General features: G+C 32.5%; 1 protein-coding gene across 1 annotated transcript; it reads right to left on the bottom strand.

The window, feature by feature from the left end:
• Positions 1-17,242: 17,242 nt before the first annotated feature.
• LOC106752945 (protein DYAD) lies at positions 17,243-21,588 on the bottom strand. Its single transcript, XM_022777329.1, has 9 exons — positions 21,572-21,588; positions 20,727-20,780; positions 20,164-20,293; positions 19,797-19,897; positions 18,999-19,678; positions 18,496-18,879; positions 18,279-18,396; positions 18,096-18,179; positions 17,243-17,809 (listed from the first exon to the last, which is right to left on the bottom strand). Exons 1-9 carry the CDS (start codon positions 21,584-21,586, stop codon positions 17,243-17,245), a joined length of 2,133 nt encoding a protein of 710 aa, XP_022633050.1. The 5' UTR covers positions 21,587-21,588.
• Between the last annotated feature and the right edge of the window lie 4,112 nt (positions 21,589-25,700).

The raw sequence follows: 25,700 nt of genomic DNA, 5'->3' as shown, positions 1-25,700 counted from the left end.
TCGATTATCACCCAGAATAATATTGAACCAAGAGTGGGTAAACTCGGCCTAGATGTGTTGTCTAGGGTTAGATCCAAGAGTGGCTAAATTCGATCTAGTCGTGTTGATTATGGTGTTGGAAGTCCCAAATCAACTAGAGATATGATCAATTTAGAGTATATAAGTGGGTGCAAACCACACTTTACAAGCCGGTTTTGTGGGGTTGAGTTAGGCTTAAAGTCTACTTTTTAACATGGTATCAGAATCAGGTTAGAGCTTATCGTAACAATATTTTTTGTTCGTTGAACATATTGTTCCACCTACTATTGGGCCGTTATCGGACCACCCACTAATGTCTAGTCTCACGCTCGATATGTATATACCTTGGCGTGAGGGGATGTGTTGGAAGTTCCACATCAACTATCTTGAAAAGGTTAAACTCGTATATTCTAAAAAGATTAATGGAACCTCTTAAAACTTCTTAAAGAAGAATTTGACATAGCTCAAATTTAAGAGAACAAATATAAGAATTATGTCTTTTTGTTTTTCTTCCTTAAAAGCTTTTATTAAGATTTCTTGATTTTATTAGACATGCAAAAATCTTTATAGAAAATACTATTCACCATCTCTAGTTTTTTTTTTTTTGTGTATTTTAGACTTTTATTCATAAATTTATAAGTAATCATATTCACAAAAAAATTGTATTGTACTTGAAAATATTAGCATTTACAATAAAAGATAAGTTCTTTTATTAAAAGTTACTTATTGCATATATTTCTACTACAATTGCTTAGCAACTTCAAATGCATAATTCTAATTTTTATTTAAACTCTATTTGAACCTACGTCTATTTCTACTTCACTTAACATTTTCTTTCAAAAGAAAAATTAATTGAAATTATTTAAAGAAAATTTGTGTGTGTTTGTGTGAGATATTAAATTTTAATTTCTTACTTTTAAAGAAGTTGAATACCTGATTAATAAAAGATTATTTAATTTGTAAATATGACTTTAAGTAGTAAAGAAGTTGTTTGTCATGTAAATAATAAGTTATTGGAGAAATTTTTCAAAACAATAATAAATTTAACTAAAATAAATTTATAGATTTTAACTTCTTAAAAGTTTATTAAAAACAAAGTTATATAATATAAGTTGCCTTTAGTTTATAAAAACAAAAATTAACTGATCTCATTTTTTAATTTTATAGAATAACTAAACTTTTGATCCCTTTCAATTTTTATTCACATTTCGTGATTTTAAAAATGTGTAATATGAATACAATATTATCATACATTTGATTTCTTTTCTGTTAAGACTTAAAAATATATGCTTAGGACCATTCGGCCTTAAGTGAGGTTGTCAAGTCTATAAGGCAAAGGTCAGCATAGCCTTAGGAGAGGGGAGCTTTTTCTTTATTCTGATTCATTTCACAGAAAGTCATTCTCTCTATAAAACCCTTGTGCCCTAATATTTTCTCTGACTTCTCTCTAAAATTCCAGAACTTTTAACCGTTCAAATTTGGATTGGGTGTTGTCAAATCATTCCTGGCGTAGAGAGCTTATGTTCAAACCAAATATTTCTCCATTCCGATTGGTGAGTCATTTTTCCCCTTTTCTCTTCACGGTTCTTGGGCTAGGGCATGCAACTTTGTTGGGTTCGTGTGCCTTCTACGTTTTCCCTTCCATTCTCTGCCCATTCTAGCTCTGAGAGCTATGTTCTATCACCAATTTGGTGATTTGTAGGTTCTGTAAGTTCAACGCGGTGTGGGTACAATTCTAGGGCATTCTTGACAAGTTACTGTTAAGCTTTCCAGGTAAGGGGAGCTAATTATTTTTGTATGAATTTAATTTATAAAAATAAAAATATATGTATGTTAATGTTGAACTGGTGTGCTCTTATGAAAATGTTTTATGACTCTTATTGTATTGGGTGTTGTAACGAAAACTGTGAAATTGTGCATGTTGTGATGTGATGAATTTAAATTTGTTTTGAATGAGTTTAATCTCTGGAAATGGTGTGTGCTGATTATTATTTGACTAGGATGAGTTTTTTGGCTAAAATTGATCTATTTGGAAGGTTTGGAGTAAGGGTTCTGTAATAGCATGTATATGGGTATTAAATAGGTGTACTTTTGAGGTTGTGAGAGGAAGTGAAAATATTAAAATTTGGCATTTCAGGTTTAGAGCATAAGAGAACAGGGTATATAACTTAGATAAATCAAATGGGGTTGTTGAGAGCCTTTCTTTGTTGGTAGGATAGAGGAACCTTAAAAACCTGAGTTGGCACATCACTGATCATAGAGCAGCCCTGGCTTGGTCTAGTCAGTTGTGACTAGTCATATATGCTGGCATCGAAGGTGAGTTTGATGCGTTCAGACATCTAGGTACTCTCCGGTGACCAATTGGGGAAAAGTAAGATCTCTACTATGCTGAAATCCTTTTTATTTAGTTAGTATTAAATATAAAATATTATAATGTAATATATGATAGAAAATTTAGGATTTTGATATAATATATTATATTTTATACATGATATATTATACAGTATGTTAATGTTATATTAATACATTAGAGGAAATATTATAGAGTATTTTGGGTTGGGAGTTTTTTTTTAAAAAAATAAATAAAAATGGTTAAAATGGAATTAGGGGAGAAGGGTCGTGTATGGTTTATAGGTAGTCTGCATGGATATTTTATGAAGGAGGAGGAAGAATGGAATTAAATAATTAATGGTGCGTGGGCGAGGGTGAGTATTGTATATTATATGTGAAATGTTGAATGTTGCCATAAATGTGATGTTTTCCATCCTTTTACAGTAGCAACGTAATCTTTTGGGTTTGAATTGATGGGCATATGAATGAAATTATTTGTGTGGGGCCGAGGGGATAGAAGGCAATAAAAAAATGGGGATTGCTCCCTCCACCTCTCCATTTCCAACCTCTACCTCCCCAATTTTCTGTCTTTTTTACTTTATTACAAAACGGTCTTTTTTCTTTACTCTTTTAATCTTTTTAAAAAAATTTACTTTCTTTTTTTACTTTTAATGGTATTTAGGAGAAACCCTCAACTTCCCCCATTTGAGATCAGCACAGTCACACCTCCCCAATTTGAGATCTGCACAGTCACACCTCTCTCTCGCACTCATCGTCGTTGTCCATTGAAGGTCAGTCTCCATCGACGACGGCGCCCACCACGACCCCTCTGGCCGCCACCACCACTCCCTCTGCATCCCCAGTCACCACCCCTTCTAAGCTTAAATCACCGGCGCCGGTTGCTTCTCCTACGTCATCTCCATCATCTTCCTCCCCCAATGCTGCAACCGCAACCCCCACATCATCTCCCACAACTTCGCCTCCATCTAAAACCGTTGCACCAGCTCCAGTGACCAACCCCCCGGCCGCCACACCACCGATTGTTAGAACTCTCTGGTTTGGGGGTTTCTGAAATTGGATGCGCGGACCTGGAATTGGGTTTTGCATTTGTTGTTTTTCTAATGCAGGTCGGTGACATGTGAAGGTGATGAGGTGTAGGCTCGTGATGGTGGCTTGCTGGTGGTCGTGATGATTTTGTGAGGGTGGTGATGGTGCTGCGCAAAGGAAATGAGCGTCAAATTTGTGATGAAAATGATGAGGGCGCGCGATGATGGCGACAGCGCTGTGCTTCTACTTCTGGATCGTTTGATGATGGCGTGATGATTTAATGGTGCGAAGAAGATGCACGAGCTTGGTGCGGCTGGCTCGACGGTGGCGCCGACGCAATGGAGGTGAGGAGAGTTCCACGGAGAGCGCGGGGCCTGGTTGACTTGCTCTCCTCGTTGGCCTGTTGCAAGCTGCCGAGGATGTCTTTGAGAGACCCCATTTCAGTCTTCACCTTCTCAGCCTCTTCCATGAAGATTCCCCATACAGTGTCTAAGTGGGTTATGGAAGAAGTGAGTTCCACATACCCGCTTCCAAATCAACATCTTTCATCGTAGTTTTGTTTAGATCCACGTAACTAGGGAAGCACTTGGTCATAAAATTGTTCATTTTGGGATGATTTTGATATTTGAAAGCAAAATAAAATCGTTCATTTTGGGATGATTTTGATATGTGCAAGCAAAACGAGAGTAGAAGAGAATGAGTGAGACGATAATATAAAGGATTTGTGTAATAACTTGGAAATTTTCCTTAAAGGAATATCAAGATGCAATTCACGGATATATTTAAGGGAAAACGGATATTGACATCTGTTTTTACCTTAAACAGATCTTAACATCCGTTTTTACCTTAAACGGATGATAATATTCATGGAGGGATCCTCGTATCCAGAGATTTCTTTATAAAATTTTAACCTTAAAATAAATTTGGATAAAATAGGAATAGAAAAATAGATTGAAGGGTAAAAATGGAAAGGGGAGGTGGAGGGAACAATCGGGGAGGTGCAAGGAGTAATACCCTAAAAAAATTAATTATATATATATATATATTTTAGGTGTGTTGTGATGTTAGAAATGTTAGTTAATTCAGTTTTGTTTAATATTATATCATATGTCATCAGAATTATTAAATTTGGTATGTGATTAATCTTCTGAATGATATAAAATAAATAAATTAAATTAAATTATATATTACTATAATAAAATAATTTATTGTTTTGTTAAGAGATGATACAAATGGTCTTTATAATTTAATTTGAAGAATTATTATGTATATTAAATAAATAAATAAAAAGTTGAATATTTTTATGTGTTGTAGTGATATTTTATAAAAGTCGTAGTAATTTTATGTCTCTGTGGTGATTTATTTGAAGTCGTATTATTTTTATAAGATGTTCTGATGTTGTATATGAAGTCGTAATACTTTAAATGGTGTATTAAAAACCTTGTGTTTGATGAGTTAATGTACATTATCGAGACTATGTTTGGAAAGTAATGAGAATTGTGTTATAAGCTCTCTAATTGGTGGACAATGTATATTGTTGAGATTATCTATATGTTGATTGTGGACAAAAATTTATGATTACAAAGTGATGAAAGTACGATCCAAGTGATAAACTAAGTTCCATCTATGTAGAATCTCTCGGTGAGATTCTTAGTGTTGTAGAATGAAAGTAGGAGCTCAGTATTGGGGTCATCCTAATGCTCTAATGGTCTTTCTTCTCACGTAGAGAGGGTTGAACCATGTGGTGAGGAGTAGCTGGAGGTCTTAGTCTTGGGGGCTTCCATCATGCTCCAGGGCACAAAACAGATTAACCTCGTGAGTGTGGCAGGGGGGGGGGAGCCCAAGTATCACAAGCCACCATGGGTGCATGGCCCGCCATAGCTCGACTATCATTCTAAAGTCCGGACGAGTCAAGTCTAGAAGTTAACATGTTAGGTTTTGTGTTATATATTGTTTTGGCTTGCATACACTTGACTTGAGATTAAATATGATATGTACATGTGAATATAATTGCATGCTTCTCTTTTTATATAATTAGCTCACCCTTGCATTTGTTTGTGTTTGTGCCATGTTTGCGTTTGTTTTCTTTTGCGATGATCATCCACTTGGATGGGAGCAGATGGAGAGGAGGTTACTTTGGAGACAGCCTTGGATGGGAATGACAATGTTGCAGCCTAGTCTTCTTAGGACTTTCTTTGCTCTGTGTTATTTTGAAGAACTTTGTTCTGTTTAAAAATTTCAAATTTCTAGTACTGTTTCATGGATGACTGTAATCCTAAACTCTATACTCTATAGTACTTAGAGTTTCAAATCCTTAACCATTTTGGATGATTGTAAGCTAAGTATCTTAATTACTCCTCTAACTACTTTCAATTAGTATGCATGATGACGCCTTGATTATGTATGTCTTCTTTCTATCTAATTGGGACATCACATTTTTCCTAGTTCAATAACCTCTAGAACTAAAGCATGCATTTAATTACAAAAAATAATTATAGATTTAAGAAAAATTACATATGGTCTAAAATGTGGAGATTAAAATGACAGAAAAAGAAAAAAAAATGCATATAAAGAAATTAAAGGAGATGCATTTTATGATCTTTTTTAATAATATAAAATAGTATCCACAAGAAAACTTCATAAACTCATGTCAATAGCTAAGAATAAAGAACCGATTGAAGTAGAAGAAGAGGAATATCCTGATAGACATAAAATCAACATAAAAGGATCATGTTTTGTTGTGGATCATGCTGAACAAGTAATTCAGCATGAGTTACATTCTGATGAAGACTCCCTACGTTTGGTCTCCCTAGGACGAATATTGGAAGGCAAAACATCCATCTATGGTGTTCCTCTACATTTAGACTAGGTACATCTGATGGTTGATGAGGTTAGAGATCCACAAGCTCGATTGCCTCTACTAACTCCAGAGGTTCAATTTGTTGGAGACGCATTACGTACATTTATTGCTTGGCCTAGAAGACTAATCATGCCATTTACTAGACAAAAAGAGCTAGTACACTGTATTTTAAATAATTTTCTTCTTTTCTTATAATATTATAGATACATGAGCTAACATGATACGTCAATATTTATTCCAGGCTCTTGTTGTCAAAAGAAGGTGTGTGAACTTGTTGTTGATAAAGATGACAAAATGAGAGAATCAGGGGATAACCCACTTAAAAGACTTGTAGACATATTGCCTAAGATAATGTGAAGACCAATAGCCATACATGAGACTTCGAGTATTTGGGGTCGACTGTCATGACTCATTTTGCATTGCTATTATTGATGCGTTAGAGGTGTATGGTGGAGAGAAGATGTTAAACATTTTGATCATCCATCTATTTGCATGTATGTAGTAATGTGTCTTATATACATGTAATATTAAAACTACTACATTTAATGTATAATTCATTTCTTAGGTATAAGGATGCAATGAGTAAGGACTAGGGTCAGTAAGAGGTGTACGGATATTTTAAGCCCTAAAGCATTCAATTGTCTAGCAACGTAAGAGTTCAGGACAGAAAATAATGATAGATTGGATTACCGCTTGAAGGCATATTTACTTGATTCCCTATATTGAAGGGTTAGTCTTATTTGGTGAGCTTTTATTTTAAAGTTATGGTAGTTACTAAACTAACCATTTCTCCTTCATTGTAGGTCTCATTGGTAGTTAGTAGTCATTATTCTTGAAAAATACCTAATTGTTTGGTTTTGTTCCATCTATAAGAAACCTAACTCTGACATGAAACACTTTCTACAAGGGTAATTGTACAAGTCCCATAATGTCCAATTAGTATATAAAAATTATGACTAACATTCTCAATTTAACTAGAATCGTGGTAACATCAAACAAATTAATGTATAAGAGAGAGAGAAAAATATTCAATTTATAATTTTGAAGGTTAGGAATCACGCCTTATATATTAATTATTTTGTATAAAAGTTATATGTGAACTTAATTTTTCCTTTTATTTTTTTAGTGTAATAGATAGAATAGTTCTTTGAATGCAGATATTATGTGATGCGTTGGATGAAAACTATCATTAGGACAAGAATCATTGAAGATTGAAGAAAGGTATAAAAACACTTATAACTTGTTCATGAATTGTATGGTCTAAGAAACTTTACATTTGCTAACATCGTATGATTATTTTAGGACTTCAATGTCTTTCCATTATCAAAGAATGACATGTTAAATATAAGAAGAAAGTGATCAATTTATCTCTTAAAACATTAACAAGAAGATTAAGTTTGTTTTCATTTAGTTATTTATTTATTCACTTTATATATATATAGAGAGGGAGAGAAATATATGTGTATATTCACGTTCTAGTTTCATGCCACAACAAACAAAATATTTTTTTAAAAAAGAGGCTGCCAAATTTACTTATGTTATTGCATCAATAAACATAAGTTTTGACGCTGAAATGAGAGAAATACATGCCAGAATTTACGTCAATTTAGTTGAGATTGAAGATAAATTTATGTCTCCAAATCTACGTTTGTCTTAAAACAGACATAAATAATAAAAATGTCAAACGTAGAAAGTCTTTTAAGTGATAGTACTAACTGTTTACTTAAATTTTATTCTTCTTTAAGCTAAAATAATTATCTTGTTATTCTACCTTCTTAAGTGATTTTTTATTTAAATTTAATTATTCTTTTAAATTAAATTAATTAATTATAATAAAAAGGAAGGAAATGTAGTACAAATTTGTTTTTACTATATTAATAAAATTAATTAAATTTTGAAAACATATTAAAATATATTTTATTTTTCATTATCTTTTGCTAGATTTATGTTAATAGTGGTTTTTTCTTTTATTACTCCTTGCACCCCATTGATATTAACAGCAGCCCCATAATTTTTTATGTGACCCTTCAATTCTTTCTTCTATATTTTAATGGTAACCTCTAAATGATCTACTTTAAGAGATTTTCAGGATAAGTTCTCTAAAACAATATTTCTGAAACAAGATTTTCAAAATATGGTTTCCAAAAATGATGTCTAGAATAATTTTTTTAAAATATAAAAAATTTATTTTAAAACGAGTTTTTCAGAAAAAAATTTCTAAAATAAACTGTTTAGAACATATGACATGTATTTCTAATTGAGATTTTTAGAATAGAATTTCAGAATAATTTTTCCACCAAACCTAACGTTTTATTCTCTCTCTCTTCTTTGTCGCAAAGAGTACAATGGAGAATGAGTGCAATCGGAGGTGCAGTGAAGAAAAAGAAAACACTGTAATGACAGTAATTATAGTGACAATAGTGGCGGTGTGGTGCAACAAGTAAAATATTTTAGTTATTCACTATTAGTATGGACTGCAGATAGTAATCATAGGAGTATAGGAAGCAAAGACTTTTTCTATATTCTTAGATATGGGTGTTAATTCCTGCACCTCCACCTCCACCTCCCCATCTCACTTTTATCCTTTTTTTTTATTTATATTTATATTTTTTATTTATATTCCTATTATACCCTTACGTAAAATTTAATTTATAGATTAATTTTAATTCTAATCTTTTACAGTAAAAAACCTAACTTTTTTCTCACTTTCTGCTGTGTTCTGATCTCTCTCGTTCTGCTCTCTCATTGGTTTTTCGAATTCTTTTTGTGCTCTCTTTTCTTGTGAGAATTTTCTTTCAAAGAATCGTTGGGGAAGGAAAGTTGCAATTGTACAGAATTCTTCTTCTCTTTCTCCGTGATCGTGTTTGTAGCGCGGTGGTTGAAGGAGATACGTGAGCGCCGTAGAGGTATGTAATTTACGGTTAAAAATAGCATAAACCCTTAAACAGATCTGATTATCCGTCAACGGATGTCGACATCCGTTTCCCATTAAATGGATGTTGACATCCGTTGAAGGATGATCAAATCCATTTAAAGATTTAGTCATATATAAATATTTTTTTAAATTTAATGTTTTTAATAATATATATTTTTTATTTCTATTTTAATTGTTTAAGAAATAACTTAAAAAGTTGAAAACTTTTACAAAATGAAAGGTGGAGCTTGGGGGTGTGAATGCAAAGGGAAGGGGAGGTTGGGTTGTTTTCGAAAGTTTCGAAAGTCTGAGAGAGTAAAAGCTGAAATAGAAAGTAAAGTAAAAATTAGGGTTACTAAATTAAGAGGGTTAAAAAAGTAAAAATAAAAAATAAAAAAAGGTTAGTTTTGTAATTAATGAAAAGTTAAAAAAAGATGAGGAGGTGTCGGTTTGAAATGGGGAGGTGGAGGGATTAATGTCCCTTAGATATGTACAATGCTCTCTTAAGCCTGTATTCCCTATGAGGGACAACCTTAAAATTTCAATTCACGTTAGACTTTTTCTTTTTACACCATGCATATTTCTTCCTCTTCATTTCCATATTCTTTAATATTTCTTAATACCTGCCGATTTTATAATTTGATCAAAGAATATTGTCATGTAAATAAAGAAAAGTTAAAAAATTTTGGAAGGATGTTGCGATGAAAATTTAAACACAAAATCCACTATTCAACAATGATGATCTCATATGCATGTGTTCTTATTGATAGAATATAAAATACAAACAACAATCGAAAAGAAAAATGTAGAGTAGTATGATCCAGTTTAGGAGACAAAGGGATTATCCAAACAAACAAAAGTAGTGAGCATCGAAAAGAATATTATCATACATTTGATTTCTTTTCCTGGTTCAATAACCTCTAGAACTGAAGCATGCATGTGTTCTTATTGATAGAATATAAAATACAAACAACAATCGAAAAGAAAAATGTAGAGTAGTATGATCCAGTTTAGGAGACAAAGGGATTATCCAAACAAACAAAAGTAGTGAGCATCGAAAAGAATATTATCATACATTTGATTTCTTTTCCTGGTTCAATAACCTCTAGAACTGAAGCATGCATGTGTTCTTATTGATAGAATATAAAATATCGAAAAGAAAAATGTAGGGTAGTATGGTCCAGTTTGGGAGACAAAGGGATTATTCAAACAAACAGAAATCGTGAACATCGAAAAGAGCGCTCTAGAGATAGTGAGGAAGAGCATAATGACTTTGATCAAGGAAGCAAGGGTGGATTCAAAAAATTTTCAAAAAGAAAGGCCATTTTTTGTAGGAGATGCAAAATCTGGTCAGCTATCTATATTTTATGCAATTCTATTTTTAATATGATATTGTAAAGTAATTTTGGTTCATTTATATATATATATATATATATATATATATATATATATATATAATAACAAAATTATTATCAGAGAATATTTGTAAGTACACTCATTTTTCTTGTTTCTTTCTCTCTATTACTATCAAAGGAGAAAATACAAAGGAAACCTAAAGTGTTCTATAAAGGAAAGATTAGAGACCAAAATGTTGATTACAAATTGTTTCCAATGGACAATCCTTCATATACGATTCTATTTTCTATTCTAAAAAGAACTAAGAACTACTCAATTTTATAAGGATTTATTGTTCATTATTTATTGATTTGTGATTCATAATTCTAATAATTGGTATCAGAGTATGTTAGTTTATGATTAATTGGTATGAACTCTAATTTGGTTTTCCCAATTTTATAATAAATTCTATTTATGAAATTTTGGGGATTTTATAATTATCGTGTCATCTGAAATTAATTTTATAATTATTGTGTTATCGGAAGACTTACTCGCGCATTTTTGTTTTGATCTTTCTTCCTATATAGTTTTGACAATTTAAGGTTTCATATAACTGTCACAAAGAGAAATAGTCTCTTAATGAGCTCATTTCATATTGTGTTCAAGAAAAGGAAAGACGGAAGCAATAAAGGATTGAAAGTACTCACTTAGCCAGTAACTCTAATGACAAGGGCAAAAGAAAGAACATTGAGAATCCCAAGATTGATATTACTGAAGGTCCATCACAAAAGAAACAAAACCAATATGATAAATGTTTCTTTTACAATAAAGGTTGACACATAAAGAAGGACTATGCGAAATATCATGCTTGACGTGCAAAGAAAGAGTTGTCTTAACTACAGAAGACAATTGATCTTGCAAGATGGATCTATTTAGAGATGTCAAATTGGTAGAGATGGAAGTCATAGGATGTTTTAGATTATTGTGTATTGATTTTCTATTTTTGAATTTGAAAAACACTTCATTTGTATCGACATTTAGGCATAATTTGATTTCATTTGTTTATTTGGACAATTTTTGTTAACTATGTTAGTTTGGAAATAATGAATTTAGATTGTTTATAAATTCGAGTTTTGTTGGAACTAGTTTACTTTTGGCTAATGTTAGAGCTGTCAAAATGGGTCACAACCCGCGAGCCAACCCGGCTCACCATGGGTTCGGGTCCGGTTGGGTTTGAAAAAATTATATTTTTTTAATGCGGGTTAGGTTTCAACCCGGCTCATTTAAACCCGGCTCATGCGGGTTGAACCCATGGTGGGCCGAGTTGGCCCACCAACCTACCTACCTAATTTTATTTTATTAAAATTTAATTTCAATTTTATAAAAAATATTTATTATTATTTTTTTACTTGAAATAATTATTTAAGTTTCCTATTCTCAAAATTGATTAAACACCCATGTTGGAAGTGAAATTTAGAAGTGAAATTTGTTTAGCTTTAAATTATAGAAAGTTCATAATTTTTTTTATTTAAAAAAAATTGTATTTAAGTGAGCCAGTGAGCTAACCCGTTTACCCACCAACCCGTAGTGGGTCGGGCCGGGTTCGAATTTTTCTGGCTCGCTAATAAATGAGCCGGATTGGGTTGCCTCACTAAGTGACAAACCGATGGTGAGCCGGGTCAGGTCGAGCCGGGTTACCCGCACACTTTCCGGGAAAACTTCCCAGAAGGTCACCCATCCCAGAATTACTCCAGGCTAAGCACGCTTAACCATGGAGTTCTTAAGGGTTAGGCTACCGAAAAGTAAATGCATTTTGGTGATATGGGTAGCCAAATCAATTCCTTTAAGCTATCCTTCAACTGTATAGTCCCATACCTATACAGTCTCCAGATCCCTCTCATTCCGATGTATGTTCGATTCGTCCATGTGCCCCTTCCACTCGAAGCCTACCAGGAGCCGCTCCTTGTCCGTGCCCCCTGCACCATGCTTCTTGCACCGGCGATCACTCCCCGCCCTCGTCAATGCTCGGGTGTCACATGCCCACCAGCTTCCGTCTGGTTCGTCCTCGAACCACACCGTACTGGGAGAGGCTAGGCTCTGATACCATTTGTAACGCCCCGGCAACTTACAGGGACTGTTGACTGCCCCCACAAATCACCACGAGACTTTCGAATTACTCCAAGCTAAGCACGCTTAACCATGGAGTTCTTAAGGGTTAGGCTACCGAAAAGTAAATGCATTTTGGTGATATGGGTAGCCAAATCAATTCCTTTAAGCTATCCTTCAACTGTATAGTCACATACCTATACAGTCTCCAGATCCCTCTTATTCCGGTGTATGTTCGATTCGTCCATGTGCCCCTTCCACTCGAAGCCTGCCAGGAGCCGCTCCTTGTCCGTGCCCCCTGCACCATGCTTCTTGCACTGGGGAACTAACTTTTATGGTCATTGTGTTTTCCAGTGTATTATCGTATTGGGATGTTGCTTTGTGTTTTTTTTTTCATGATGATAATGGTTCTTTGTATGAACTGTTAAATGGTTACTATATTGTAATTTTGAGCGTTTTAGTTAGATAGATTTTGAGTATATTTACAAACTGGTTTTGGAGTAGTAGTATATGAGTCACACATAAAAGGTGGGTTAGAATGGAGAACCATTAAGGTTGCTTTGATTATGAGAAACCTTGGGCACACTTTAGGTCTAGGGTTGTCTTCGTCGGTATGAGTTTCGGAAAAGTAAGGGGGTGGCTTTGGTTTGAGAAGGAACCGTGAGTTTTGGTGCACCATAGTTAAGAGAAGTAAGTCTAAGTTTTCAATGAAAAAGTGAGGTGTGGTGTGTTGGGGTAGATGATTTATATAGTAAAAGGATGCATGTTATGTGACTTTTATATATGAAAGTAAATATAAGTGAACATGGGTTCAATGTTTCAATTATTTTAAAGTGGAAACAAGTTTGGAAATTGTCATAGACATAAGGCCGTGACTGTAAATATGATTGTGTACAATAGTAGTAGAGTGGATGTTATGTTATGAATTGGGTTCACATAATAGAAGTAAAAAAAAATGAATACTTGTTAGTAATATAGAGTTTAAGTGTACTTTGATTATGCATGGTACTTTGGTTTCAAACCTGGGAATACTTGAGAAATAAGGAGTTAGAATGAATCTTTGGTGCATGAAAATCTTGGAGTGTGGTTACGTAAAAGGGTTTTTGGGAAGGGAGAGTTTTGAGTAGCGGGACCCGTTTGGGTAGAAAAGTAATAGATTGGGTTATTTTAATGAGTTGGTTATGTGGGTCATGGATTTGATCATAAATACTATGTGGGCCATATGGTGGTGTAGTATGAATTTTATATGAGAGAGAGTGGAATAAAATAATAGTATAGGAAAGTTGTTGGTGTTTTACAGAGAATATGTCTAGGAAAATGGGTATGGCACATAGGTAAATTTAACTTAGTTTAAAATTTTGGATATAAAGTGGGGTACACTTGATAGAGTTTTGATAGAATTTAGAAAAATAGGGATGCGTGTTCAGTAAATGGTTGATTATTTTATTTTGGGTTGAATTGTTATTATTTTGTGACTGTTTAATGATTGTTTCGAAAATGTTAGGTATATATGAATAATATTGGGTGGTTGTGTGAGTATAAAGATGATTATCTCTTGTGAGGTTGGATTTATGTTTATGTGATGCCCGGTGAAGCTCTTGGAAGTGTGGTGGAAGTAGCATCGGTACTTGCCCGGTGAAGCTCTTTGAGAATAGAGTGGTGAAGGGTGTATACTTGTCCGGTGAAGCCCAAGAGGGTGGTGGAAAGCATATACTTGCCTGGGGAAGCTCTAAGAGAGTGGTGGGAAGTGGTGTACTTGCCGGTAAAGCCTTCCAGAGAGTGGTGGGAAATGTTATTGTGTAAGGGTTGGTAAAGTGCACTGGCCCGGTGAAGCTCTGTAAGAGAGTGGTGGGGGGTGACACTTAACCTTCAAGTTGTATGTAAGTAATCGGTGGTGATTCAATACATATGGTGGATGGTTCTACAAATTAGGTATGAGTTGGTGAGTGACCGAGTGAGTATGGGTGTGATTTGGTTATTTGATGAAATGATTGTACGATTATATGCGGGTGACTTTGATTTCTGATAGTGTAGTTGTTAATGAATTGTTTTGATGACTTGTTTCTATTAGCTCACCCTTGCATGTTTGTGGTTGTGGTTTCCACCTACGATGATCGTATTTTACTGGAGTAGAAGTTGTTTCAGGTGTAGCTAAGGCGAACTTGAGTGGTGTGGTACGTGGGAGAATTATGGGATTTGAATTTCAACACTAATAGTTTTGTAATGAAATTTTATGAACACTTTATAGTTACATTTGGTTTATGATACAATCTATATTCCGCAACAGTATCTGAGTTATATTTTTAAAAGTTCTTACAAACCCGTAACATAAAAAAAAAATAAAAAATCGGGGTGTTACATTATGGATCCTTAAATATGGAATTGCATAATACTAAGCATAATATTCTTTGAAGATATTGAGTTTAAGGATATATATTTGTATGTAAGTGGCCATTACGTACGAATTTTCCTTATCTTGTTTTTTCTTCTTCTCCTCCTTCTCCTTCTCCTTCTTGTTGCATCTCCACCATTGTTGTGTCAATTGCCATCGCTTCTTACTCCTCCTCCAATTATAATTGTCACTATTGTTGAGGCACCATTACGCCATCCCCACCAACAGGCCAATGTAATTGTCGAGCCTCCTATTCCTCTCTTTTTTCTTCTCCTCCTCTTTTTCCTTCTCCACTCACATCTCTTTTTCCTTCTCACTCATATAAAGAAAAACCTGATACGACTTAACGGAAAAGTTGCCACTCATTTTATTGATAGATTGAATGAAAAAAATTATCAGTAATAAGAATTACAAATTATCAACAAAATTTTTCAACAAATTTAATCTAGATACACTGCCAATGAAAGTATTTGTTGGTTATACAAATTCTAATTCACCAAAGAATCTGATTGATTGATTATTTTCTAATGGGTATTTCTGTTAGTAATTAAAATTCTAAAATTTGGCAATAAAATTGAGTTTACTGACAAACTTAATTCCGTCAATAAAAATTTATTGGTGATTATGAAAATTCTTGTGATGTGTTTCATACATACTAAATGTTGGTAAGAGAATATTAAGTCTTTTTATGTTTTTAAGTTAGGCAACAATAATTTGTACTACTTGATGAATTAGAGATATAGAGACTTTTTCCATTTAAGATCACTTAAATAAGTTTTAAGAGCTCTAAATCAATTACGAAGAATAAGTATCAATTTTAGATATGTAATTTTAAAACATTGAGTATTGTCAAATATTTTGGATTTTAATTACTAGCCCAACTCCTAGTGAGATTGTTTCTTTTCATAATAACAAATAATGATACTATGATAAAAAAAAATTATTTTACATAACTTTTGTAAAGTAAAATTTTTAAAAATAATTTGTAAACGAAAGATATATCTAACCTTACTTTTATTTATTATTCCGATGGCATCAACTTAAAATTATCTATACTACAATATTTTTGTTACTTATATTTTTTATACCGATGGCATCAACTTGAAATTATCTATACTAACATTATTTTTTTAATAAATGTTAGTTTAATCATCTATACATTCTAATAATATAAAATTAAGTTTAAAATTTATTTTATATTTTATAACATAAGATTAACCTATTACATTGTGTTAAATTTGATTTATCCAATTTTAATATATTTTGACCAACGTTAAAAGCTAACTTTATGTTTTTGTATAATGCTTAATGAAACCATCAAATTAATCATCTCTATAAAATTAATTAAAATTACATTTTTAGCTTTTTTATGTTTCATATTTCAATGTATAATGAGAAATATCCAATTAATTTATCATGATGGGAAAATTAATTAACATAATTAGCAGTATTCTATCTTATCTTGGAACTGTCTTTTTTTTTTGCTAATAACAGTACGACACAATGGATTTGGGATAACTGAAAATTTTAAATTACTACAATAATTAATTATGAATATAATTTGGTAAACTACAAAAAATATTTTTTACTTGAATAAGTTCGATAAGAAAATAATGTTTAGTTAATTAATTTCTTCTAGATATGATAAAAAAAATTATCTTCTACATAAAAAAAATACCTATCGAAAAGTAATAAAAATTATAATTTTTCATAATCAATGAAAAACCAACCTATTTTGTAATTAAAATTTACTGAATTTCAGCTTGTGTCCAAACATTCACGTTATTTTATAAAAAATGCAAACATTTTAAATCTCTCAGAAGTTACAAAAAAAGCATTTTAGTCTCTTTTAACCTAGTAGTTTAAGTTAAGAAAAGCTTTGCAAAAATTTAGCTGACCCTGCAACAGTGTAAGTATAAATTTTGTTTTTTTAAAAATAAAATAGAGAAATAATTGAGCTGAGAAAAGTTTATGCAAGACATCACTCCAAAAGTTATGCAGAGATTATGAGCGACTTTGGTAATTTTAATGTGTGAGTCAGTTTCCGTGAAAGGCACATCTGCAAAATCTGACTTCAATTATACATATAGTATAAACCCAGAAAGAGTATCCAATTCAAAACTAATGTCAATATAGTGAAAACTGGCCTAGTCTTTGGCTCAATCTATTTATACCAACAAGAGACTCAAAATGGTGTGATTTCTTTAAAATATATATATAAAAAGGTATGCAATAACCACTAGTCTAGGGTGAGAGGGGCCTCATTGAGGTTAATAGTGATGGATAATGGAGTACCTGATGGAGGGGAGAATGGGCCAGTAACATGGGTCAAAGTAGCTGTGCTTACAGGGCGCCTCTCTGCAAGTGGCTTCACTGGGGAAGAAGGACGGGTTAGGACTTGTAATGGTAGGTGCTGAGGCTGGGGTTTGAAAATGAGCTTCGGGGCTGAGCTGGTAGAAGAGGAAGCTGATGGTGGCGTAGGGACCACTGTTTGCTCATCATGGTTAGCCACAACATGGGGAGACAAACCTATATTTGGCCACACAAATGTTCCTTGAGGCTTGCAAATTTGAAAGCCACTTTTCAGCCTTTCAATCCTTGCCGTCTTGTTCTCTGCTGCACTGTTGTTTTTCTGCATCTCTGTATCCGCTGAGTTTGTTGCCTTGTTCTTGTAGCTTTTCTTTTCCTTCCTTGTCTCCCCTCCTCCTATGTTTACTGATGTTGGTCCTGGAGAAAAGGCCTGGGGTGTTTCCGATTCTGACATTATTTGTTCCTCCATTGTTGGTTTTAGCATTCTAAGTTTCTCCTGCATAATGGATTCCATCATTTTTATCACTTCTCAATATTTTATTCCCTTTTATCTAGCCAGTAATTCATTGGTTATCATTTCTCAATAATTAATCCGGGTGATAAGGAAGCGGAATAAATAACAAACTATCAGTCATGATTTTGTACACTTTTGTTGCCTATCTATGATGCTCAAAACGGTAGATTTTTTAGGAAAAGAAACCAATCATTAGCAACATTCCTTGCTATCAAAATCTTCAATCCATTGACTCTAAAAATTATGATAAGGATAATGATTAAATTACCTCCATACAACTCAGAGTCACTGAAATTTCCTTCAATTGTTCCTCTATTTTGGCCTTCTTACTCACCAACTCCGCATAAATCTCCTGCAATATAGCATTTAAGTAACTAAAACTAGTCCAATTTCTATCCACATTAGCAATTAGTTATAACCCTATTAAGTAACTAAAACTACTGTGCTTCACCTCCTTTGGAGCGAAGGAACCATAGTCTTCCGAGTTCAGACTAGACAAACATGAGCTAGGAGTAGTCTCAATGGCCAATACCTCCTCTCCCTTCTTCATTGCTTGCTCTCGCATATCTCTGTACATCAATATGAGTAACCAATAATGACTCAGAATCGGAAGAATATATAACCTAGAAAGTATTATTAACAAAAAAGAACAAAGAAATTGGCTTTACTGTTTCAACTTGAGTATTTCTTCTTTGATCTCTCTTAGTTCACTACCAGTTACGTAATCTTGTGAAATGCTGTCCCCTAGCTTCCATCCTGGGGAAGGAGTCCAATAAGGGTCTTGTACCCCTGCTTCCTTCCTCATTTCAACAAGATCAGCGCTCTCTAACCAGTATTCCATTGCGCCCTCAGCATTGTGACGCCTTCGGAATCTCTCAGCTCCTCCTGGTGCCACTTTTCCAGCCATGTGCTTCAGCAAATGATCGAGCAGACCCGTATCACCAATATACTTTCGTGCTTCTGATCTCAAATCTGGCCTCAATATTGGGTTCCCATACACAGCTCTTTTTTCTTTCATAACCTTTAACATGTTCTCCTCTGCCATCATATACCTTCACACATGCGAGGTAACAATAAACAATTTATTGAGCCATGCAAGAAAACATTGAACTGATTACTGTACTAGATTTAAGCTTACAATACTATCATTTGGATAAAACTAATTATATACCTCTCAGCGGACCATCTTCCAATAGAGATTTTGCGCTTGTTTTTGTTGTAAAGCACGAGTTGTTGCTTCTTGGGGTCATTCTTTGCTTTCTTAGATTTTTTATCTCCACTGCTACTCACGTTTTGATGACTTTGCCTACATTGACGCGTCATCCTCATATCCCCGAAAGACTCTTCCTTGGTAGCCTCCATTTCCTCTTCGCCTTTCTTCCTTTTCTTCTCACTAGTTCCTTCTCTGAGTTCAACGCTGGCCATCTTTCCCTTACGCGGTTCCGGTAAAGATTGAACCTTTGCCTCTTCATGGCGGCCCAAGAACCGAACTTGCCGGCGTTTTCCCCACTGCATCATCCCTGTGAACTTGAGCTGAGTCCAGCAAGAACCCTGCTTGGAAATGAGGCTCCTTGCGGCATCAGTGAGAGCTGGATTCTCGGGGTCTTGGGTGTTTTCTTTAGAAGGAGAGACCCAGAAGCTCCATGAGTTTCTTCTTTGTGCAAATTCCTCAGTTGGGATGCCCCTGGAAAGCGCTTTGATGGCGAAGTCCATCCCCATCACGTATTTCTCGTCGAGCGCAGGGATCGTCTTCCCGTCTTGTTTCCCAAAGTTTTGGTCGCTGAAGTGCATGCGAAGTGATTGGAGGCTTGGGTACCTTAGCGACACCAGCTGCTCCCCTATGTCAGTGACCTAATGAATGCACGCATTATCAGTTAAACCAAAAAGAATGTTTTTGAATTTCAATTCAACGTTGAAAAGGAAATCTCTTTTTATACACGTATGTAGTAATATATAGCAATAGTAATACCATTACAATGCGAACAGATTTTAGTTGCACTGGGGATATTGGTGAGAGCCTGGTGTGATCAATTTCATGAAATAGACCCACTTTAAAATGCTCCCATGCCCCTGCAATACCGACAGTTTTTACTATAGTGCCTTTGGAAAATATATAGATGAAAATATTTATATAACAATACCCCAATAAAAGGAAAAACCAACCGCTACTATTGTTTCATTTATTTCTTATCTTCGATAACAAATTGAAGACCAATATTGAAAACAATAAACTAAAAGAGAAAAATATTTCCTTTCCAATTTAAGACTTACAAAAAGGTTTAAAATAGGCCCACACAAATGCCAGTTACCTATTTGTACCGAAAAAGGGATGTTACCTATAGCGCTGGTTGATTCAGAGGCAGGTGGAAACAGCAGAACATGTTTGTCCAAACATGGGCTCTTTTTGCTTCTATCTTCGTCGACGTGGGCATCGCTTTTTTCCTGCCTCTTCAAGTGCGAACTCCTCTACAAAACCATAAAAATAATAAACTATAATGTCTAAAATCCACAAGAACCATGTAATATATAATCATAATTGTCAAATAATAACAGAATAAATTTAAGTATTCTTCTTTATAGTGAGAAATTATTAGATATATAATCCTAACGAATCTTTATTTCACGTTACGCAGATAAACAATTATCAATGTTGTCATGATAAAATACTAAATATTTGCAGGAGAGAGAAAATGTACGTGCGCGAAAAAAAAATGTAATCATTTATCTTTATCAACCCTGCATTGCGTGCGTGCATGCGGCGATATTTTTCGTTAAGCACACAGGATCCCATAAGGATCGCGCAACTATGGAAAAAGACTTATATGAGTATATATTTAACAGAAAAATGCGCGCGCGTGTTATACTTTTTGACCGTGAAATGGGTAAGAAAGAAAGAGACCATATCTTCATCTGTTCCAGCAGCAACGAAACCACACGGACTTTGCTCCACAATCTGCACAAAACATAGCCACAACATTATTAACAGTAACTAATATTTAACAATTAATTTCACCGCATAAAATAAATAGAACAAAGCATCAGCAGTTGTTAGGCTCGGACAAACTTTGGGACAAAATTAAGAATAAGGAAAGCTTTAGAAAAACAAATTAACAGACACATATACGCTTATAAATGAATCATTGTAGAGAAAACAAAATAAAAGTACCAATTATGCTAAGTGCATTAATTTGATTAATGTGAAACAATCAATCAGTCAGTTCTTAATATGGTAAAGAATTAAGTAAGGGACATAGACCAATCATGAAACGAAATTAATGCAAAAGCTAGGTTTCTCAGTGTTTGAACAGAGAATGTCGATTTGCTGCTTCATTGAGCAACATCCGATTCAATTAATGAACTGGAAGGTACTGAATCTGAATCACCGACAAAGGCATTAGCAAAAGGCTAATGTTCGTACACTGATCTTTCTGAAGCAGCAAAACGAATGAACAATAGTACACTAAAATCTCGAAAACGCTTTAAATGCGTCGAAAAATAACTCCGTTTAATCTTCGCATTTCAATTTTGAAAAAAAACTAATAAAAACACGATTCACGTTGTTTTCTTCTATGAAATCAAAACAATCAGCAACCAAAGAACGTTGACGCTGATCAACATTCGTTCTCGTCGCTTTCAGAATTTCAAAATGAACTAGCTAGAAACACGATATTTCACGCCAAATAAAAAATCGACGATCAATGCAGCGATTCAGCATTTTTTTTTTTCACTGAATCTACTACTCACTCGTTCGATCGTCATCTTCCTGTGCTCCAGAGTTGAAAACGAACAACACGAAAATGGTGATCGACACGATCCGAGAAGACGATCGGTGAATAATTGAAAAAAGAATGAAGAACGCGTAGAAGAATCGATGAGAGTTGGAGCATTAGCGTTCTTCAGTGAGGTTTTGGTTTTTTGCTGAAAGTGGATTTGAAGAACATTTTCTTTTCTCTGTTTGTTTCGCGAGAAACAGGTAAATATAAATATGTAATGTTGGAGCGAAAATTTGTTATGCGGGTGAACGCTCGTAATGAGAGAACGAAAATGTGATGATTACGATTCTAGCTGAAAATACCTTAATACCCCTACTGCATCATGCACAGCTCCCGTGTGAAACAAGGTTTCAATAGAAAGGTGATGAACGGCCAATAGAATATCGACACGTAGGCCTAAATTTTGTTACAGTGTTAAAACCTCCGAATACATAAGGGAATTGGTTCGTAAAGTTTTCACGTTCTTGATGTTATATTACAGTGAATTTGCATTAAAAAAAGGAAAAAACTAAAGAACTTAATTTTAAATAATTTTTGTAAGTTAAACAATGTTAAGACAAACAAGTTTCCATTTATGTTTAAGTGAATGTTTTGTAATTGCACTATAATTTCAAAGTCATAAAAGATTAGGTTGTATTATTACATAATTAATAACAATGTTATTACCACGTTACAACAGATTTCATCATAAACATTTTTAGATCTAATTGAGTGTCATTTAAAAAATTATTTTCATTTACCTATGGTGACTAAAACAGAAAATTTAACAAAGAAAAGTATAGAATTTAATTTTCACACTGCAACTATATATATATATATATATATATATATATATATATATATATATATAAACAAAGTAGATTTTTTTATAACATCGCGTCATTTATTCATATGCTATTTTTTGTGTGCAGATCTATTACATATTAATATAATATGATATGGTAAAATCGTTAATTTTGTGATGATTAATTAACTTGTGTATGACGAATAAGGCATGTGGGGACAAAAGAAGCTATTTATTAATTTTCAATAAATAAGTTAAAATGATTCATATGATAAAAAAAATAAATGATAAAAGTAAGCATTTAAATTTAATACATGTTGTGTTCTAGAGAAAATTAGAATATTTAAACTTAAAGTTAAATATATTTACTAATAAATTGAAACACACGAGGAAATAGATAAATTTGTGAATGTCATATAACCAAACACAAGTTTTTGTTTTAGCATATTTCTTCTTAATTTTATTTAGATAATATAATTTCATGCTAGGAAAAGAAAAGAAAAAAGTCATTTTTCTTAACCTTTACAAATTTATCCTACATTTATAAGCTAAAAGATATTAAATCCCAATAAAGTACCATTAATGAACATGTAAAAAAACTTTACAATACAATGTATTAACTAAAAGAAGATCTAGAAGTAGGGATAACTCATAATAATATAGCATAATACTAATTCAAAATTTGAAAAAAAAAAGAGTAAAAGAAGAAAAAAAAATCAATAAAATAAAAATGAAAATAACTCCATGAAATAAACAAAAACTATCAAATTGCATTAATTATTTTCCTATTTGATTTTGGACAATACAACATTTGAAAAAAACACAAACAACATGCCTTTTTTGTTCTAGTGTAGTGCCTCTTAATTTTACTCAAATATCTTTATTTACATACTTAGAGAACATTATAATATATTAGAGAATAACAAAGGCTTCTCTTACAAATTAATACTATATTATTACTTATCATGTAAAAGATTCATTAAAATGTCATTTGAAAATGTGCCAAGAACGAACCTCTAGATAAAGTTTACTGTAAAAATTAACGTTCATTTATTTAGAAGTGCTAATACATGTGTTTCAAGATTTGTAGAGGACAAAATAAAAACGAAGAAATAAGTCATTCAATAAAAACGAAGAAATAAGTCATTGAATAAATATAAATCTATAAAATTGCATTAACTAATAATTTTGTATGTACATAAATAGCGATGTGAGAGCAAATAGCCTTTTGTTGTAGTATATATTGATTCTTAATTTTACTTAAATACGTAGTTTCAATCTGTATATAATCCTTATACATACTAACAAATAATCCTTATGCTAGATAAAAGAAAATTGAAGTTGTCTTCCTCAATTTGCAAATAATGGAAATCTTCTTGCCAACTAAATAATTCATTGAAACATACTCCAAAAGTGTATCACGAATGGAATGATGAGTCTCTATGCTTTAACTTGATTATTATAAGAAACTTGATTTTTCTTTTTAAGATTTAGAATACGAATACGATTTTTAAAGATGATCACCATTAAACATGAATTTAATCCATATGATCATTAGCGTAGAGAAACCTAAGTAAATTAAAAAAGACTTGTTATAATTGAAATAGATCAAGACGATATAAAAAATTTTTACTTCTTATTTCTAGATCCAACATAAAAAAGTTTATTTAGAAAGAGAAAAATTAATACAAATCTCCGTTATCTCCATTCAACTCTTTCTTTCTCTTCTCTTTGATGCGGACAAAAGAAATTGAACCACCTTCTTTGACATTTATCAAACCCTTACAGAAATCATCTTTGTTCAAACTCGTTCACCATCGTCGACATTATAACTAGCATTAAAGTCTTGGGTCTTTGTTTCTAGATCCAATGAACTTCTAGCTAGCTTGGTCCATCAACGATGTTAAGACAACCCATTATCTAATCTTTATTGGAGTTTCACCATAGATACCGACATTTCACAAAACCTTCGTCTCATTGTAGGTAAAAGAAAATTTAGATTTTGATGTAAGAGAAATTAAATTTTTTTTTCTTATTATATGATGTTAATCCGTTAATGTTTTATTTGTGATAAAAATTAATTTGGTTGAATGGTGAGTTTTGTAATAAATTATGGTACTAAAAACTAAAGGGGTTTACTTTCAGTAATACAGTAGTGATTGATCATTCTGGAGTAACTGTTTTGGTTTTCTTTAATAACGGAAATAATAGCAGAATGCGTGGATTGATGTTTTAAGTTTTATTAATTATGTTTTTTTTGTTACGATTATGTGGATATTATTGTGTTTCATTTGTTTTTAAAGGTGTTTCGTTTGGTATAGCATATATTATATAATACACATATATTATTAATTAATAAGGGATTTTATATAATATGATAATGTATATTTGATAATTTGTGTGCATTTTGAATTTTTGTAACATTATAATGTCTGTTGTGAATATTATTGCGGCTGTGCGGTTTTATTACATAGATTATATAACCTGTAAACAAAATGTTGTATATAATTTGGAATGGAAATGGTTATACGAAATTTTATATATATATATATATATATATATTAGTTGATAAAAATATCTTTATATATTATAAATTCTAAGTTTTAAGATTAAAGATATTTGAATATTTTTTTTATTTTAAATTAAAAATAAAAATTATTAAAATATCATATGTTTGAAGTATATATTTTTTTATGAATAAAGATTTTTTGTCAATATAAATTTAGTAGACTAAGAAGTTATTAACAAACTTTTTATATATATATATATATATATATATATATATATATATATATAAAGTGTTATTATAATATTGTATGAAAAATATTACGGAGATATTATAATAAATTATGAAAGTTAATGATATTATATGATAATAAAATTAAAATATTTTTTATTAGAAATTGAATTTTTTATTTTATTTTATTTTATTTTATTTGTTTAGAAATATTTGATGGTTACAAATATTATTTAGTTTGATTGTAATGATATCTTAATATGTACTTGTTTGAAAATGTAGATGTATGCATATGTGTGGTGACTGACGAAAGGTGGTGAAGAGTAATTCTATATAATTGTATTGGAGGTAAATTTTGTTAGAATTTTTAAGAAATGTGGTGAAAATGACACATGTGTACTTTATTGGAAAACTCATAGAAAGTGACACATGTACTTTGCTGAGGAGGCTTTCGAGGAGAGTAATGGAAAATGATACTTGTATATTTCGTTGGAAAAACTCTTAAGGAGAGTGATGGGAAGTGAACCTTATTTGTAAAGATTGAGTGGTGAGTGATTGTTAGTAAGTTGTGTGCAAGAG

The sequence above is a fragment of the Vigna radiata genome, unplaced genomic scaffold (genome assembly GCF_000741045.1).
Source record: "Vigna radiata var. radiata cultivar VC1973A unplaced genomic scaffold, Vradiata_ver6 scaffold_129, whole genome shotgun sequence".
Classification (NCBI taxonomy): domain Eukaryota; kingdom Viridiplantae; phylum Streptophyta; class Magnoliopsida; order Fabales; family Fabaceae; genus Vigna; species Vigna radiata.
The sequence above is the reverse complement of the archived record's forward strand: the minus strand, read 5'-3'. Positions and strand labels throughout refer to the sequence as shown.

Excerpts from the sequence above, each read along its gene's own strand:
- LOC106752945 (XM_022777329.1), bottom strand. Across the intron at positions 19,679-19,796 it reads AATCTGTTCGCATTGTAATG|GTCACTGACATAGGGGAGCA; the intron begins GTATTACTATTG and ends TGCATTCATTAG. Across the intron at positions 18,180-18,278 it reads GTTCCTTCGCTCCAAAGGAG|GAGATTTATGCGGAGTTGGT; the intron begins GTGAAGCACAGT and ends GCTATATTGCAG.